The sequence below is a fragment of the Populus trichocarpa genome, chromosome 7 (genome assembly GCF_000002775.5).
Source record: "Populus trichocarpa isolate Nisqually-1 chromosome 7, P.trichocarpa_v4.1, whole genome shotgun sequence".
Lineage (NCBI taxonomy): Eukaryota > Viridiplantae > Streptophyta > Magnoliopsida > Malpighiales > Salicaceae > Populus > Populus trichocarpa.
In genome coordinates, this window is record NC_037291.2 from 8,101,716 (window position 1) to 8,116,683 (window position 14,968).

At 30.8% G+C, this 14,968-nt stretch overlaps 1 protein-coding gene across 2 annotated transcripts; it reads right to left on the minus strand.

Moving 5' to 3' along the window:
- Positions 1–4,177: 4,177 nt before the first annotated feature.
- LOC7462576 (plant intracellular Ras-group-related LRR protein 4) lies at positions 4,178–7,015 on the minus strand. Of its 2 annotated transcripts, XM_024605651.2 has the most exons (4): positions 6,126–7,015; positions 5,033–5,946; positions 4,730–4,914; positions 4,178–4,505 (listed from the first exon to the last, which is right to left on the minus strand). In XM_024605651.2, exons 1-3 carry the CDS (start codon positions 6,772–6,774, stop codon positions 4,768–4,770), a joined length of 1,710 nt encoding a protein of 569 aa, XP_024461419.2. In that variant the 5' UTR covers positions 6,775–7,015; the 3' UTR covers positions 4,178–4,505; positions 4,730–4,767. The 2 variants fall into 2 exon arrangements, with proteins under 2 accessions (XP_024461419.2, XP_052310557.1); XM_052454597.1 differs by having other exon boundaries at positions 4,178–4,914.
- Between the last annotated feature and the right edge of the window lie 7,953 nt (positions 7,016–14,968).

A 14,968-nucleotide genomic window follows, 5' to 3' on the forward strand; every position in this document is an offset into this window, starting at 1 on the left:
AGGTTATGGTTTAGAAACATCTATTGACCTACAAAACTACCACAATTACTCCTTTATGATGCATGTTCTGTACAATATATAATGGACCTCAATGCATGTCTATGGCTGCATAATTTTATCAATGAGGCCATAGTAAAAGGTTGTATCAATTTAGTTCATATAAGTAAGAATTGAAGTTTGATTCTTAATTATTAACAAATAATATCTTATAACTCCTAACTAGTCATGTGAAATACAATTCCACATTAGATGTCTAGGAGCAAATGTTTGGTTGTTCTATCTATGTAATATTGTACAATATAATGAGATGTACGTACGGGTCGAGGTGTTTGGGAGTATAATAGCGGTTGCTTTTCAAAGTGTTTTTCACTGGGAAATGTATCAAAATAATATATATATATATATATATATATTAAAAATTATTTTTTATATCAGCACATCAAAACAATCCAAAAATATTTAAAAACAAAATTAAGCAAAAAAAATTCAAATTTTGGCGAACCCTCGTTTGAAACGCAATACCAAACAAGGGTTTTATCTAGGTTTCAACAATCATATTATCAAGTAAACGGGTCTTTCGACTGAAAGGATTAAGACAAGATGATTATTCCGTTTACATAGCTCAATCAATTGTCAATAGATTTAGTGATTGTAAAGGAGTCGTGGTGTTCAGTTAAATGAGGATGTTCTTGTTGGGTTTCCTAAAAAACATATACGTAGCGAAAATAATAAATTTAAAATTTTTCAGGAGTCTCAAGGATTTTGTTAGATAGATCTAGAGTTGTTTAGTGTTTATGCAAAGATTACCTAAAAATTAGATGTTCTTTTCAACTTTGAATATTTGTTTAAAGGCTGGGTTGTCGCAAACCACAAGTCATTTAAGTATCCAATCTCTAACAGTAATCCACACGAACCACCCATAAGAAATCTCCTAAACACTTTTAGTAGAGAGGGATTGTATACCTTAGAGTGCTAACTCTTTTCTTTTATGTTTTAGGTGTTTACATATTGTATTTTTCTCACCTTTCTCTTAGGATATAAGAGGCATAGCATTTTATTTATAGGAAAGTGTAAAACTCTATAAATAACAAAATATCAATTTTCTTCTTCAATAATATTAATCAATCAAGTCCCTACTTGATTTTTCTAGGTCTAGAATTGTAATCTCTTGTATTAATTACATTATAGTTCTCAATTTCTAAAATTAATTTACAATCAAATCACACTTGATTAATCATCTCATTTTAATTTTTGACCAATAGTTCTTATGTGTGTGACCCATTAGGTTCCCTAATAAGTTGGGCCAAATATAAATGATAATCTTAAATAAAATAGGATTAAACAAGTTAATGTATTATCAATTCAACAATTAATTGATTTATATTTGAAGATCAAGTATAATATCTAGCAACCTGTCATGATCTTTCAAATATTAGAAAAGTCAATAGTGGTTTAACTTAACCTTTTAGTAATTAATTTCTCAATGTAATTATTATCCCTTCATCATAAATGTTCTGATTTAAATATTATAACATGGAGTGTGTCTGCTTTGTTAAATCATTTTAATTCTCAACATTATAGTCATTGATTCTTTAAATAAGATTTTGAAACTCTTTTCAAAACTCATTTCATTCCACTTTGACTAAGGATTTCACAATAAATATTATTTGAGAACAGATGAAATATTTTTTCTAATTTATCTAGGGTGATGAATCCTCTCTTGATTACTCAAATACCTTTATACTCAATATATGTCCATTTGTTACCCTTGATTAAGACAACATGTGATCAGGATAAAGCATAATACTTTTTTTATAAGATAACTAAAGATCACTTACACAATTATCACGAGTCTTTCCATGGACATAAGTGATATTTCCATATGGAATTCTCTTACGGGTCTATGTAGTGTACATGTCATCTAACAAGCACATACATATTACTTTGAGGTATTCCTCATACCTTAGTTTATGAGATCAACTGCTTCTTTTCATAAAGGAATGAACATAATATGTACCGGTCTTAATAGCTCTAATTAATATTCATTCGTAATAGAACATTAACCATGAATATTTAAGAACAATGTTTTGATACAATAAAAATCTCATAATTACAATAATTTTATAATTTTATTTGCAAAATATTTGTGTCCCATGAACCTTATACTTACCTTAGACTCATTAATTAAACATTAGATTCATTAATTAAAAAAAATGAATGTTAATGATAAAAAAAAATCATTTTACATAAATAAAATCAACCTACACCTACAGCTTTATCCATGTATGGCCAAATTAATAATCAATCAAAATTGTTATTCTTAATTGGCGGGGCCTTCGAAATTTTGAGTAAACAACACCGAGCACGATTCCTACAGAAAAATCTAACAAATAGCACTGTATCTTCTTCTAAGCCAAAACCTTCTAGATTGACTTAATTGCAAGTGGATTTAATTCCAAGGCTAGGTTCTGACGATTGTTTGTTTTTAACCAAACTAGAAAAGTGGGCTTAATTTTCGTGTTTGTGATAAGTGGATGCCACTTGAATATCGAATCCAAAAGAAAGCTCCTGTTAGGAGAGGATGGTTTTGAGTTCTGTGTCTTAACTATGCAGCCATGGAAGTTTTTCTTGTTTTCAAAAGGAAGACAGAAAAGCCAGATCCTACGGTCATCATCTCCAGCTTATTTATGCCTGGCTTCCCAGATCCCAAAACTGAAAAATCATAAATATATATATTAAGCAAACAAGCTGCTGTTCTTTAAACCCTTCGAAAAGTCCAAGTCAAAGAGTGTTTTGCTACCTGATCAGTGCCAACATACTCCAATACAAACGACAGTCTGTTTTCCTGAAACTAACAGTCTGTTTCTATTATATAATTATCATGATCCAATACAAACAAGACTGTTCAGGTATACATAATAGCAATGATTAGCATGGCATTTACCTAATAAAGAATCCAATCACTCTAATAATGCCTCTAACTGCTGATTTCCTATTTCTCCCTAAAAAAAGCTACCTTCTGATTTAAAGAGATGTCACCTCAACATGGTACGATTCAGTCGGTACTGACCCACCATCTTCTGTGTATGATTTATATATAATGATGTATGGAATACACAAGGTAAACTAAAGCAGTTCAGAGCAATGTCAAGCTGAGTGCAAAGCATAGCTCGTGAGAGCTGAAGTCATATTGGAGACATCAAGATCTTCAAATTCAAGTTTGCCAACCCTAACCTAGACTGATCATGTGAAGTTGTACTCAGCCCATGAAATTATCAACTTCTTTGCCACAAAATCTTGTGATGCCTCCCACCTACCTGAACCTACCAGACCACTGATGTTTCCCTTCCCAAGTAGGGATAGATAGCTGTCTCACTCACAAATCACAGGTCATAAAAAGTGGCTTCTGGATGGACTCTCTTGGAGAACACACTTACAACCCCTTTGATGATCTGTAAACAAGACAGGCAAGGAGCTGAAGATGGATGTTGTTTGCTCTCATTCTGGCGTAAGCCCAAGGCAAAGAACTGTCTTTCAATGTTTTCTTTTTATCCTTTTCTTTTTCGTCTCTCTCAGTAATTTCACCATCTATCAGTTAATAGATAGACTGAATCCAGATAGAACTATGATATCAACAAATTCTAGGCAAAAGAATGATCAATAACCAATGGCTAAAATAAATTCCAAACACATAAATACGCTATCATTGTAAGCATGCTAATAATAAAGATGTTCCTGTTCCAACATGTTTACAGTTTAATTGGTTATTCAATAATCAATTTCTAGATAAATCAGACAACATTGGAAATATTGTAAACCAAAGAAAGAAATATACGTAAACTCTTTTGTGTAAGATCTGTAAAAGAATCCAGAAAATACAAGTAAAAAATATTATCAAAGTAGACTGTTGTAGAAGAAACACATGCTAGTGGAGCTAGGTCAACTACCTATCAAGTAAACCAAAATCAGGGGAACGAGAGAGAACTAAACACAATATGGCATGCATGATTTCATTTGCACTCTAGAAATCAGCGCACAGCATAAATTGATATAACCATACTCCCAGTAAGAAATCACCGGGCACCTGAATAAATGGCCTATAGCTAGAAAATGTTGATTTATTTAACTTTTACTAGAACGGCAGATGTTAATGTTTACTAGAACTGCAATAAAAGCATTAGACAAAAGAAATTTTAAATTCTACTGAATCTAAAACATAGAAATAGATTCTATTACATGTGGTAGAGGTAAGATCAAACTTCATACAATTAAGAATACAAAACATGGTATTTTCCTCGCCCTCCTATCCGCCAGCTGAATTATACACCTCTTACAGTTCAAGGGCATCAGATACAAATGGAATAAAATGAAAAGGCCAAGAATAGAAACAAAACAATAATGAAAATCTGCAATTTGACGATCAAGAGTGAAAACCATGTTTTATGAACTGAGTCCCCTGTTTGATGTGTGGATTTGTTGCGCTGGAATTTCTGCTTTGCAAACCGCTAGAACCTCAGCAAAGACGGAGAAGAAGAGCTTCAATCAGTCATGGTGTAAGCATGCCACTTAATTAAACTCAGCAGCAATATCAATGCAAGATGAAATAAGAAAAGCACAATTTGCAGTGTGAAATTATCAAAACCCGCCTTAGAAGTAACTCCTCAATCTTATCACAGCCAAACAGCCCCCCTCCTCTCAACATGATACTGAAGATGATTCTCAAACTTACCCAACATAAAGGTCATGTTGTGTTTCATGTTAGGTGATTCAGGTTTTCACATAGTCCATGCCATTGCGCTTCCTTTTGTTTGACTTTGAAAAGAAGCAAATTTGGGCCCAACTCTTTTTCTGCTTTACAGGTTGGGCTTTGATGTCCCTCTTTTCAACAAGTTCGGCCATGTATTGCACAACAGCCTGAGACAACACAGATCAGATAGAGAAGACGAGCTTCAATCAGTCATAGTGTAAGCAAATTAGGCCTTTAAATAGAGATCGGATCCTATGTAACAACCAAATGCAAGAGTACACATACCTGGGCACCTTTTTCAGCTACATGTCTTGGTGGTACTTCCAAAGGAGTTTCTTCTACACGTAAGATACGAAGTCGTGTTAGCATCCTAAAAGAGCCTGGAAGGACACGTATCTGGTTATTGCTAATATCCAGCTCTTCAAGATTCTCAAGGTTCCCGATAGACCTTGGTAGGGATTGCATATCAGCAAAATTGTTTCCTATATTCATCTTGATGAGTGATATAGCAAAACACAAGCTCTCAGGCACTGACTCAAGCTCATTGAAACTTACATCTAGCTCCTTCAAGCTTAATAGAGATGACATTGTTGTAGGCAACTGTTTGATGTTATTGTACCGAACAGATAGAACCTCCAAAGTCTCTATCTTTCCAACAGCTTCTGGCAGTGCCTTGAGTCTGTTATAGTCTGCACGAAGCTCCTTTAGTGACAAACATTTGCCAATAGTATATGGGATTTCTTCAATATCATTGGTCTCCACATTTAAATTTTTCAGACTAACAAGTGAACCTATCGTATCAGGGAGCGAAGAGAGCCGATTTGAGCTCAGATCAAGCTCCTGAAGTCGTACCAATCTGCCAAAAGTAGCAGGCAGGGACGATAACTGGTTACCCCTCACATCCAGAACAACCAAACTAAGAAGATCCCCAATAGATCCTGGGAGTTCACCAATTCTATTGGCATGCAAATCCAACTTCGTCAATGATGACAAACCTCCAATAGTGTCTGGCAACGCCACAATCCTATTATCAGACAAGTCTAGCGTAACCAAACTCGACAGCTTGCCTATCGAATCCGGTAGCCAATCTACTTGATCCATCAACTTGTTTTGGAGATTAAGCTCCCGTGTTCCTTTTTTAGCAGAAACTTCAATTAAACTCGCAAGCTTAATTAGACTCAACTTCTCACCATCTTGACCTACACAATTAGCAATACAAAATCAACCTTTACATCACAAACATTACGCACCTGGAAATTATCACCAAAAAAAAAAAGCAATTCAAACAAAACTACCTGTTAGCAATTACTAGTTGGAAACTAAAATAAGTATAACCCGTTAAAGAATGAACACAAAACGACAAGAAATCAAAGCTTACTTGAACTGATTGAACTAGCTTTTAAAGTAGAGTCCGCAATATGCGGCGTAGAAGAGACACCAATACCATCGGAATAAAACGAAGATTTCGTTTTCTTCACATAACTATCATCCCTAGTAAACAATTCAGCACTCCTCGTCGGCTCTTTCTCTGCATAATACAATCCAGACGATGTAGCCATGGATGATCCATCAATGGAAAAGGAACCCGCAGCAGCGCTCCCTTTAAAAGAACTGCTGCCCCCATTCGTATAATTCGAAGAAAAGTCAAACCCAGAAACAGAAGGGGGAGAAGAAGAAGAAGGCGAAGAAAGACATTTGGAAGCTCTTTGAATAAATTCATCGAACAGGTTATGAACATTTTCAAGATCAAGCAATTTTAATGCCTCCCTCTTTTGGTCTCTGCTTTGAAAGAACGTCAACTGCTTTTGCATTTCTTGCAAGATCATGAACAACTCTTGAGGAAAATCAGGGCTCTTTGTCTGCTTCGAAATCGCTTCCAGTTTCGCTTGTTCTTCTTTGTCGACATTCCGAATCAATGTCTTTGAAGCTTCTACTTCTTCGATCCCTGGTCTTGTCGGTAAAGATCTATGAATTCTCATAATTCCCTCCACCGCCTGATCAACAGATTTCACATTTGTCATTTCCATTGATGCCGAAAACAAGAAATTAGGGGGGAAAGAATTGTGGATTTTTGGAGTAAAAAAGAGGGGAGGGAGGGAGGGAGAAGGGTAGTTTAGGTAATTTGGAAAGGGTGGAGTTTTATGCGTCGTCTTGTTAGAAATCCAGCTATGTCCATGCCCTGTGTACTCTGCTGGTTTTGGGGTTTGGCGGATTCTGGTTTTGTATATATATTTGCGATTTTGAAAATTATTATTGAAGTTTGTTTTTAATTAATTTATTTGTTTATTTATTGAATACTGATAACGTGAAATTTATTGGATGAGTTTTAGAACCGATGATTTTGATCTGTGGCTACTTTGTCCAGAGGGTGTTTATAGATTTTATTTTACCAAACTTTTATTATTTTATAAATTGTACACTTAATTAATTCAATTTTTTTAATTTAAAAGGATTATATATATTAGATGGGGCTTAATTATTTGTGGATATTATAGATATACATCAATAAAGTTTATATATTGTAATTTTTTATAGATTTGTATTTGTAAAGGAATTTATTGCAAGAAAAAAAAATTATTACATTAAATAAATCTTAAAAAAACATGCTATCAAGAACTTTAAATCGAAACGTTCCTAAATAAATAAAAATAAGTATTTAATTTATAAAATATCAAATATAAAAACAAATAAAATATAGGATATGTGAGTTGGATTAGGTTGATAAGTTTTAAAAACCATACTCGCAAGTAAAACTGTAATATTTATTTATAATTTTTTTTAATTTACTATTATCTATAATATTTATATTATTGATTTTTTTAAATCGAAAAGAAATAAAATAATATAAATATTAAAAATGGATAGATATTTCTCAACACTTATCTTTACCTCTTGTTTGTCTTATTCTATTTTGTTTTACCACTTATTTTCCCCACATTTTTCATCAAAAATATATCTTCCAATTAGATTTTACATAACACAAGTTGGGTAGTTGGATTTTATCATTAAAGTAAGTTTCTATTTTTGAAAAAAAATATTTTATCATTAAATATTAATACCTCAAAATAATTTAAAAAAATTAAAATTAAAAAAAAATAAAACATAAAAACAAACGAGTTTTTATTTTACCCCAGAACAAAGCTATTTTTATTAGAACATTCAAGAAAGTGCTTCTATTTTGAGGAGCAACACGACAGTTAAGTTCAACTTCAATCTAAAAGGAGAAACTGTGCCTTGTTTGGAGCTACGATAAATGACCTTACAGGTGAGGATGGGGTAAAAAGGGAAAGGTCGAAAAGGTAAAAAGGAGGGGCCGTCGTTTTCTATAAACAGTTTGACCTTACCAAAAGGAGAAGGTGTGCGGTGGAGTGCAGTGTCCACATGTCCACCGAGTAATGGCGGACACGTGCGTTCTTCTTTAATTATTTCTCAAATACTAAAATAATAAAAACCTCTCCCTCTTCCTAACTGTTTGGCGAACGTTGTCAAGAATATTTTTTTTAACCCGAGAATCATGTAAACTTAAATAGTAAAACTATACAATTTCATAATATTATAATATAATTAAAATAAAAAATAAAAAATTTAAACACCTTAAAAAATATAAAAAAAATGTACTGGTTCCAATCATTAACTTTTATTTTTTTTACTAAAACAACGTTGTTTTGATTTTTTTCAAAAACAAATTGACTCGGACGACCCGGTCAAAACTCGAAACCCGTATCTTAAATCGGATCGGATCTAAAAACTATGTTTTCCTTTAAAAAAAAAACAAAAATCACTGTTTTTTATTTTTATTTTTGGGGTTTTCATAAATTATGAAAGCAGGCTGATAATTATGAGATCCAACCTCACGTGATATGCTTCTTATCTGTCTATGTGAAGTTTGATGACACGGTGTTTTTAGATTGAGGGCGATGATGATGGCTGCCGCATCATATGATTCTCGAGGAATCTGGATGCTTCCTCCTAGGCAGTTTGTCACCAAACCTTTCTTTTTAAATAAAAAATAAAAAATAAAAAATCTTAATCTTATCTTCTTCCACGTCACACTCTACCTTGTCTTGTTTTCAAAGTGTCTTGAACATATTGAGTTCTAAGTCAATGGCATAGGCACGCCGGCCTTTAATTTCTCTTTTTGTTTTTACCGGGAAGCTGCATTAGTGTGTAGCGAGAATAAATTTAGTTATTTGCTCTAGTTATATACTAGTTTGTATAATTGAACAGGGAAAAAAAATGTAAACGCAACAAAAAAATTACATAGGTTTCACGGAATTGTTTTTCATTCCAAAAAAACAGTTGTTTAGAAAAAAAATCCTCAATTAACATAAATTTTTCTATTAATATATCTCAAGTTTTTAATTTGAATCATTGTTTGTTATTGTTATTAAACCCAAATGTATAGTTGTTTGAAAAATTTTTATGAAGAAATTTTTTTGTTATTAATGCATCTCTTGTTGATCTTAGTAAATATATAGTTTTTAACTAAAATCATTATTTTTATTAAAAAACCAAACATTTTATAATTATCAAAGAAATTTTTAAAAATTATCAAAATAATATGTATTTTATGTGTGATTGAAATCTAAAAACATTATAAATTTGATAAAATCATGTTAAAAATATATCTGAAAAATTTTAAGAATAAAGAAAAAAGATTTGAATTGAATTTTCATGATCAAATTATTATTAGTATTAGTACTTTTATATCATATACATAATAATTGAAAAACAAATTATTAAAATTTAAATAAAAATTTATAATAGTATTTAATTATCATATTAAAACTAAAAAGTAAATAAATTTGATATTTTTTTTGGAGTGCAAAAAAAAACAATAAAACAGGTCAGGCCAAGTATTTGACTCCTAGTAGCATATCAGGCCCACACGGACTTAGAGACCAAGTCCACTTGACTGATCTTGTTATCATCCTTTATTTTAAAAAAAAAATTAAATAAACAACATATTATTTATTGGAAAATAATGTTGTTAATAAGATTTGAACATGCTACCTCAAGGTTTTTTTATCATGTTTTACCAACTGAGGTATAACACTAAGTTGTTATAAACTCATTTAGAGGTGTTTCATTCTTCATATAATTAATAAAACACCATAAAAAATCCATTTGGTTGTAGTGTTGTAATTTAATTAGTTTTTTACCCATGCAATGTTGCAAGCTAATTTTTTTAATTTTAATTTTATTTATTTATTTTATAATTAAAATAGATATTTGTATGAAAAGTTACAAATTCAATTCTAAAGAAAAAATATTAAATGAATTTATTCTTTTCTTATACACGCTTTTTTTAACAAAATATTTTTTTATTAGTAGCATATTTTTAAAAATTAAAAGCAAAGGCAATTAAAATATTCTTTTTGTAAAACAAATTAATAATTAAAAATAAGTATTACAAAGCACATTGTTTTTTTAAATAAAACAAACTCATCATAATATGAAAAAATAAATTTCAATAAAAAATAAAAATCATACCTTAAGATTTTGTATACAATTGAAGGAAAACAATAATTAATATAAGAAAATTATATAAAGAATTACAATAAAGAATATTCATGATATAAAAAATTAACATGAGGGTCATATATAATAATTAACAAAATGATTTCTAATATTACAAAAATATTCTATAATTGAATTTAAAAATAAAAGTAAAATTGAATATGATATTTAACATAATAAAATTCCAAACATAATTTTAATTATTTATATATAAAATTTTTTAATAAAATTTAATTAAAAAATTAAAAAAAAAACTAAAGAGTTATCTAAAACGAGGTTAGGAGTCTAGACCTAGGTGGGCTGGCATACAAAAAAGCATAAGCGCGGGGGTCTATAACACCAAGCCCGCATGTTAACTTTCTATCCTTGTATTTTTTTTGTTTAATCCTTCATATTAAACAAAAAAAATTGACAGTGTGTTACCTATTGATAAATATTTTGGCCATCAAAAGTGCATAAAAATTCAAGGTCCAATGTTTTAGATTAAAAAAAACTCAATTTTCAACTGTTTGTTTTATCCAAAAAAAACCTAAAAAAATATACCTTTAAAAACTCATTTTGACCTCAAAACACTTTTAAAAATGGTCAAATGATCCAAAATAAAACTGAATCAAAAACATTTTCTAAGATCTAATATTTTTTTTTCTGGTGAAATGAAAGTTTTTTAAATAAACCTAACTCTCACAAATAAAAATCAATGACACCAATTTTTTTTTTTTGTAGCGGAATATATATTTAATTGATGACTTTCTCTTTTTTCTTTAATTTTTCGATAACTTTCTCTTTTTTTCCCCTCAAAATCAAATAACTAAAACATTAAAAACAATTAAAGTTTATAACCTAAACATAAAATTCAAAAACTAGGATAAAAAAAGAACATGGAGTGTTTCTTAGGCATGGTTTGTGGCTGTTGATTTGCTTGGGAATGATCTCAATTGTTGGCAACAAATCAACAACCAAATACTACAAAACCAAACTGTTAAAGCTCGTCAGGTTAGAGGTTTTAGCTGTTTATTACAGCAGATGTAGGGCGACTAACCGATAAAGAAAGAGACGGGGTTGTAGTCCAAAGTCAAAGCTTGGAGATGCTGTGTTTTTTTGTCTTGTTTGGAGGAGAGATGAAGCATTAAATGACCTTCAAAAGTGGCTTTATAGGCAACTTTTATGATATAAAGGTAGGAAATGATGAAACAGTGTTAGGCGACATGTCGACTTACACTTTATTTTATTGTGACTTTTGTTGACCAAAACAACGTTGTTGTGGTCAAAACAACACTAAAAGGCATTGTTTCATTTAAATGAAACGGTGCTATTTTTTGGGTTTTGACCCAAATTAGGACATTAACCCCTTTTCAATTTCAGCCCCTAATCTTTTAATTTGTTCAATTAAGTCTTCAATTGAATTTTGATCCTAAGAATCAATTTAATTTCATCCCTGTCAAGTTTTAAATTGATCTTCTAAGTTTAATATCTCTTTCATCTTTGTCATTCATCTTGGATATTTTTAATCTCGTCTCTAATTGACTTTTGAACTTCTAATTTCTTCATTTTTTTTCCCATTTTTTCAGTTGAGTTGGGTCTCTGAATTCACACACCTTTTGCAAAAAGACCACTAGTTCTGAATTGTTTTAATTTGACCCTTAATTAACCCCCAAACTTTGATTTTCTTGCAATTTTATCCATGATTTCATCCAAATGAGTCTGGAAAAATTAAATTTGGTCCACTAAAAATCTAATCTTCTCAATTAAACTCGAATTAGGCTTCCAAACTTAATTTTTCCCAATTAAATCGCTAATAAAATTAATTTGACCCATTAAAAGTCTAAGTAAGTGCTTGCACTTAATTAATTCTTTTAATTTGATGCAAATTAATTCTTAAACTTAATTAAACCTTTAATTAGGCCCATGATTAAATCAAATTGGCCTATTAAAGTCTAATTAAGTTCTCAGACTTAAATTTTATGCAAATTCATCCAATAATAATTTAATTTGACCTTGAATCTGCATTGTCTTTCAATCTTGGGTATAATTGGATTCCTGATTTTTATTCAAAATCTCAGTTTGGTTCCTCCATATATTCAAAACCCTTTTTAGCTTGCTCTTGCCAACTTACTAGTCTTTTTCACATTTTTATTGCTCTTTATTATTTTGTTTTTTAATTTAAAAAAAGGATAATTTTTAGGAAAACTTAAAATTGAGTTATGACAGTTGTCCTCTCTTTACAATATTTATGATAAAAAGTCTCGTAAGAGACTTTAGATAATAAGCTTATAAAGAAGAAAATACGAGAGGTTATGGAATTATCAAATCAAGAAATGGCCAATCGTTTCAAAAGTGTTAAAAATAAGAGCTAGAAAGCGCACTATCTGATATGTGAGGGTTAGAAAACGCATTCAAAAGGAAATAGATAAAACTAGAAAGCACACCATTTGTTATGTGAGAGCTAGAAAGCTCACTTAGAAGGAAATAAATAAGGTTAGAAAGCACATTATTTGGTATGCGAAGGTTATAAAACACACTCATTAGGAAATAGATAAGGCTAGAAAATACATTATTTGGTATGTGAGGGTTGGAAAGCGCATTTGGAAGAAAATAAATGGGGCTAGAAAGCGCACTATTTGGTATGCAATGGCTAGAAAACGCAGTCAAAAGAAAATTAATAGGGCTAGAAAGCACATTATCTGGTATGCGGGGGCTAGAAAACGCACTCGAAAAAAAACATAGATATGGCTAAAAAGCATACTAACTTATATCTGAGGGTTAAAAAGCACACTCAGATAGATAAGGCTAGAAAGCGCACTATCTAGTATACGAGGGCTAAAATGCACTAATGTAACCAGATTATTTGATAGTTTTACTCATATTTACCTACTATTTTTTTTCATGTTTTATATATATAATGTCTTAATAATCTTTGTTTTATATATTTTAAGGAATGTTTGGATGTGAGATTCAAAAAGAAGTAAATTTGAGATAAAATTCAGACATGTTCAAACCCGTGTTGAATATTGGCAAATTTGACATCTGATCAATGTTTTATGCAGAACTTGAGTTGTAGAGATCGAAATTAAATGATTCTAGTGGCATTAAAAAGCTAACATTCACACCTTTATACATATATATGACAAGAAAAATAAAAAAGAAAGAGGATGAAAATCGTAGCCTTCGTAGCCAAGTCTTACATTCTGCTAGTTTTGACCTTCGACCATTCCGACTTGTATATATTGAGTTAGATAAGTCCATTTTATACAAACTCAATTTTTTTGGATTCTTGACTCAAAGACCTATCATCCTACCAAATTCCAACATAAAACAAGCTTATATGAGAGAGATATGAGTTTTCTAAGACAACCTATAAATTCTGCCAGCAGACAGGTTTTGTGAAGAAATAAGTCCAACTTACTTAAATGTAGATTGTGTACTTTAAAAAGGATAATTTGGCCCTTAATTAATCATCAAACTTTGATTTTCTTACAATTTTATCCATGATTTCACTCAGATGAGTTTGGAAAAATTAAATCTAGTCCTCTAAAAATTCAATCTTCTCAATGAAACCCAAATTAGGCTTTCAAATTTATTTTTTCCTCAATCAAATCCCTAATAAATTAATTTGACCAATTAAAAGTCTAATTAAGTCCTTGTACTTAATTAATTCTTTTAAGTTGGCCCACATTAATTCCAAATTAAATCTTTAATTAGGCTTATGATTAATCAAATTGGCTTATTAAAAGTCTAATTAAGTCCTCAAACTTAAATTTTAGGCAAATTCATGCAATAATAATTTAATTTGATATTGAATCGGCATTGTCTTTCTATCTTGGGTATAATTAGGTTCTTGATTTTTGTCCAAAATCTCAGTTTGGTTTCTGCACGCATTTGAAACCCTTCTCAGCATGCTCTTGGAAAGTTGTCAGTCTTTTTCACTTTTTTGTTGCTCTTTATTCTTTCAATTTTTTAAGTTCTTTTTTTAATTTTAAAAGAAAAGGATAATTTTACGGGAAACCCAAAATTGATTTCTAACAGTTTTGATGTGCTGATGTTAAAAATAATTTTTATAAAATGAAAAAAATATTATTTTGATGCATTTTTTAGTGAAAAAGCACTTTAAAAAACAACTGCTACCATACTCTCAAACACCCTTTTAAAAGCCAAGTGAAAGTGGGAGAGGTGTGCCCATTGAGCTCCACCCCCCATTAAAGTTAAAGGTATACCTTGTATGAATAATATGGATTCCTTCTTTGTTTTATTTGCTTCTCTCCTCTTCTTCTTAACTTCTAATCCTTAGCTTGTATAAACTTTTTTTCTCCTCTTTTCTTTTTAAATTTTCACATGATTTTCTTAACTATTTCTCTTTATTTACTAAAGGATCCTTCTATGTTTTCTCTTTATTTTCTCTCCATGATTTTCTTGTACCCTCCCTCTTTTGCTCAAGTCTTACCCTTTTATAAGTAAACCAAAATCAGAAATTTCAAAATCATGGTGGTTTTGTACAAGATGGGTGCTTTATGAAATATTCTTCCTCATCCTCTCATCTAACCTCCCTATAAAAGGTGCATTTTGGTTCATTTATGATACGATCCTGGCAATAAAAAAACAATCAGTTTCGGATTCTGACGTAAATGTACAACTGTCCAGTTTCACGGCAACAGTCATAATTCTCAATCCGATCGTTGATCGGGCTGAAATTTTATATGGAGTCTC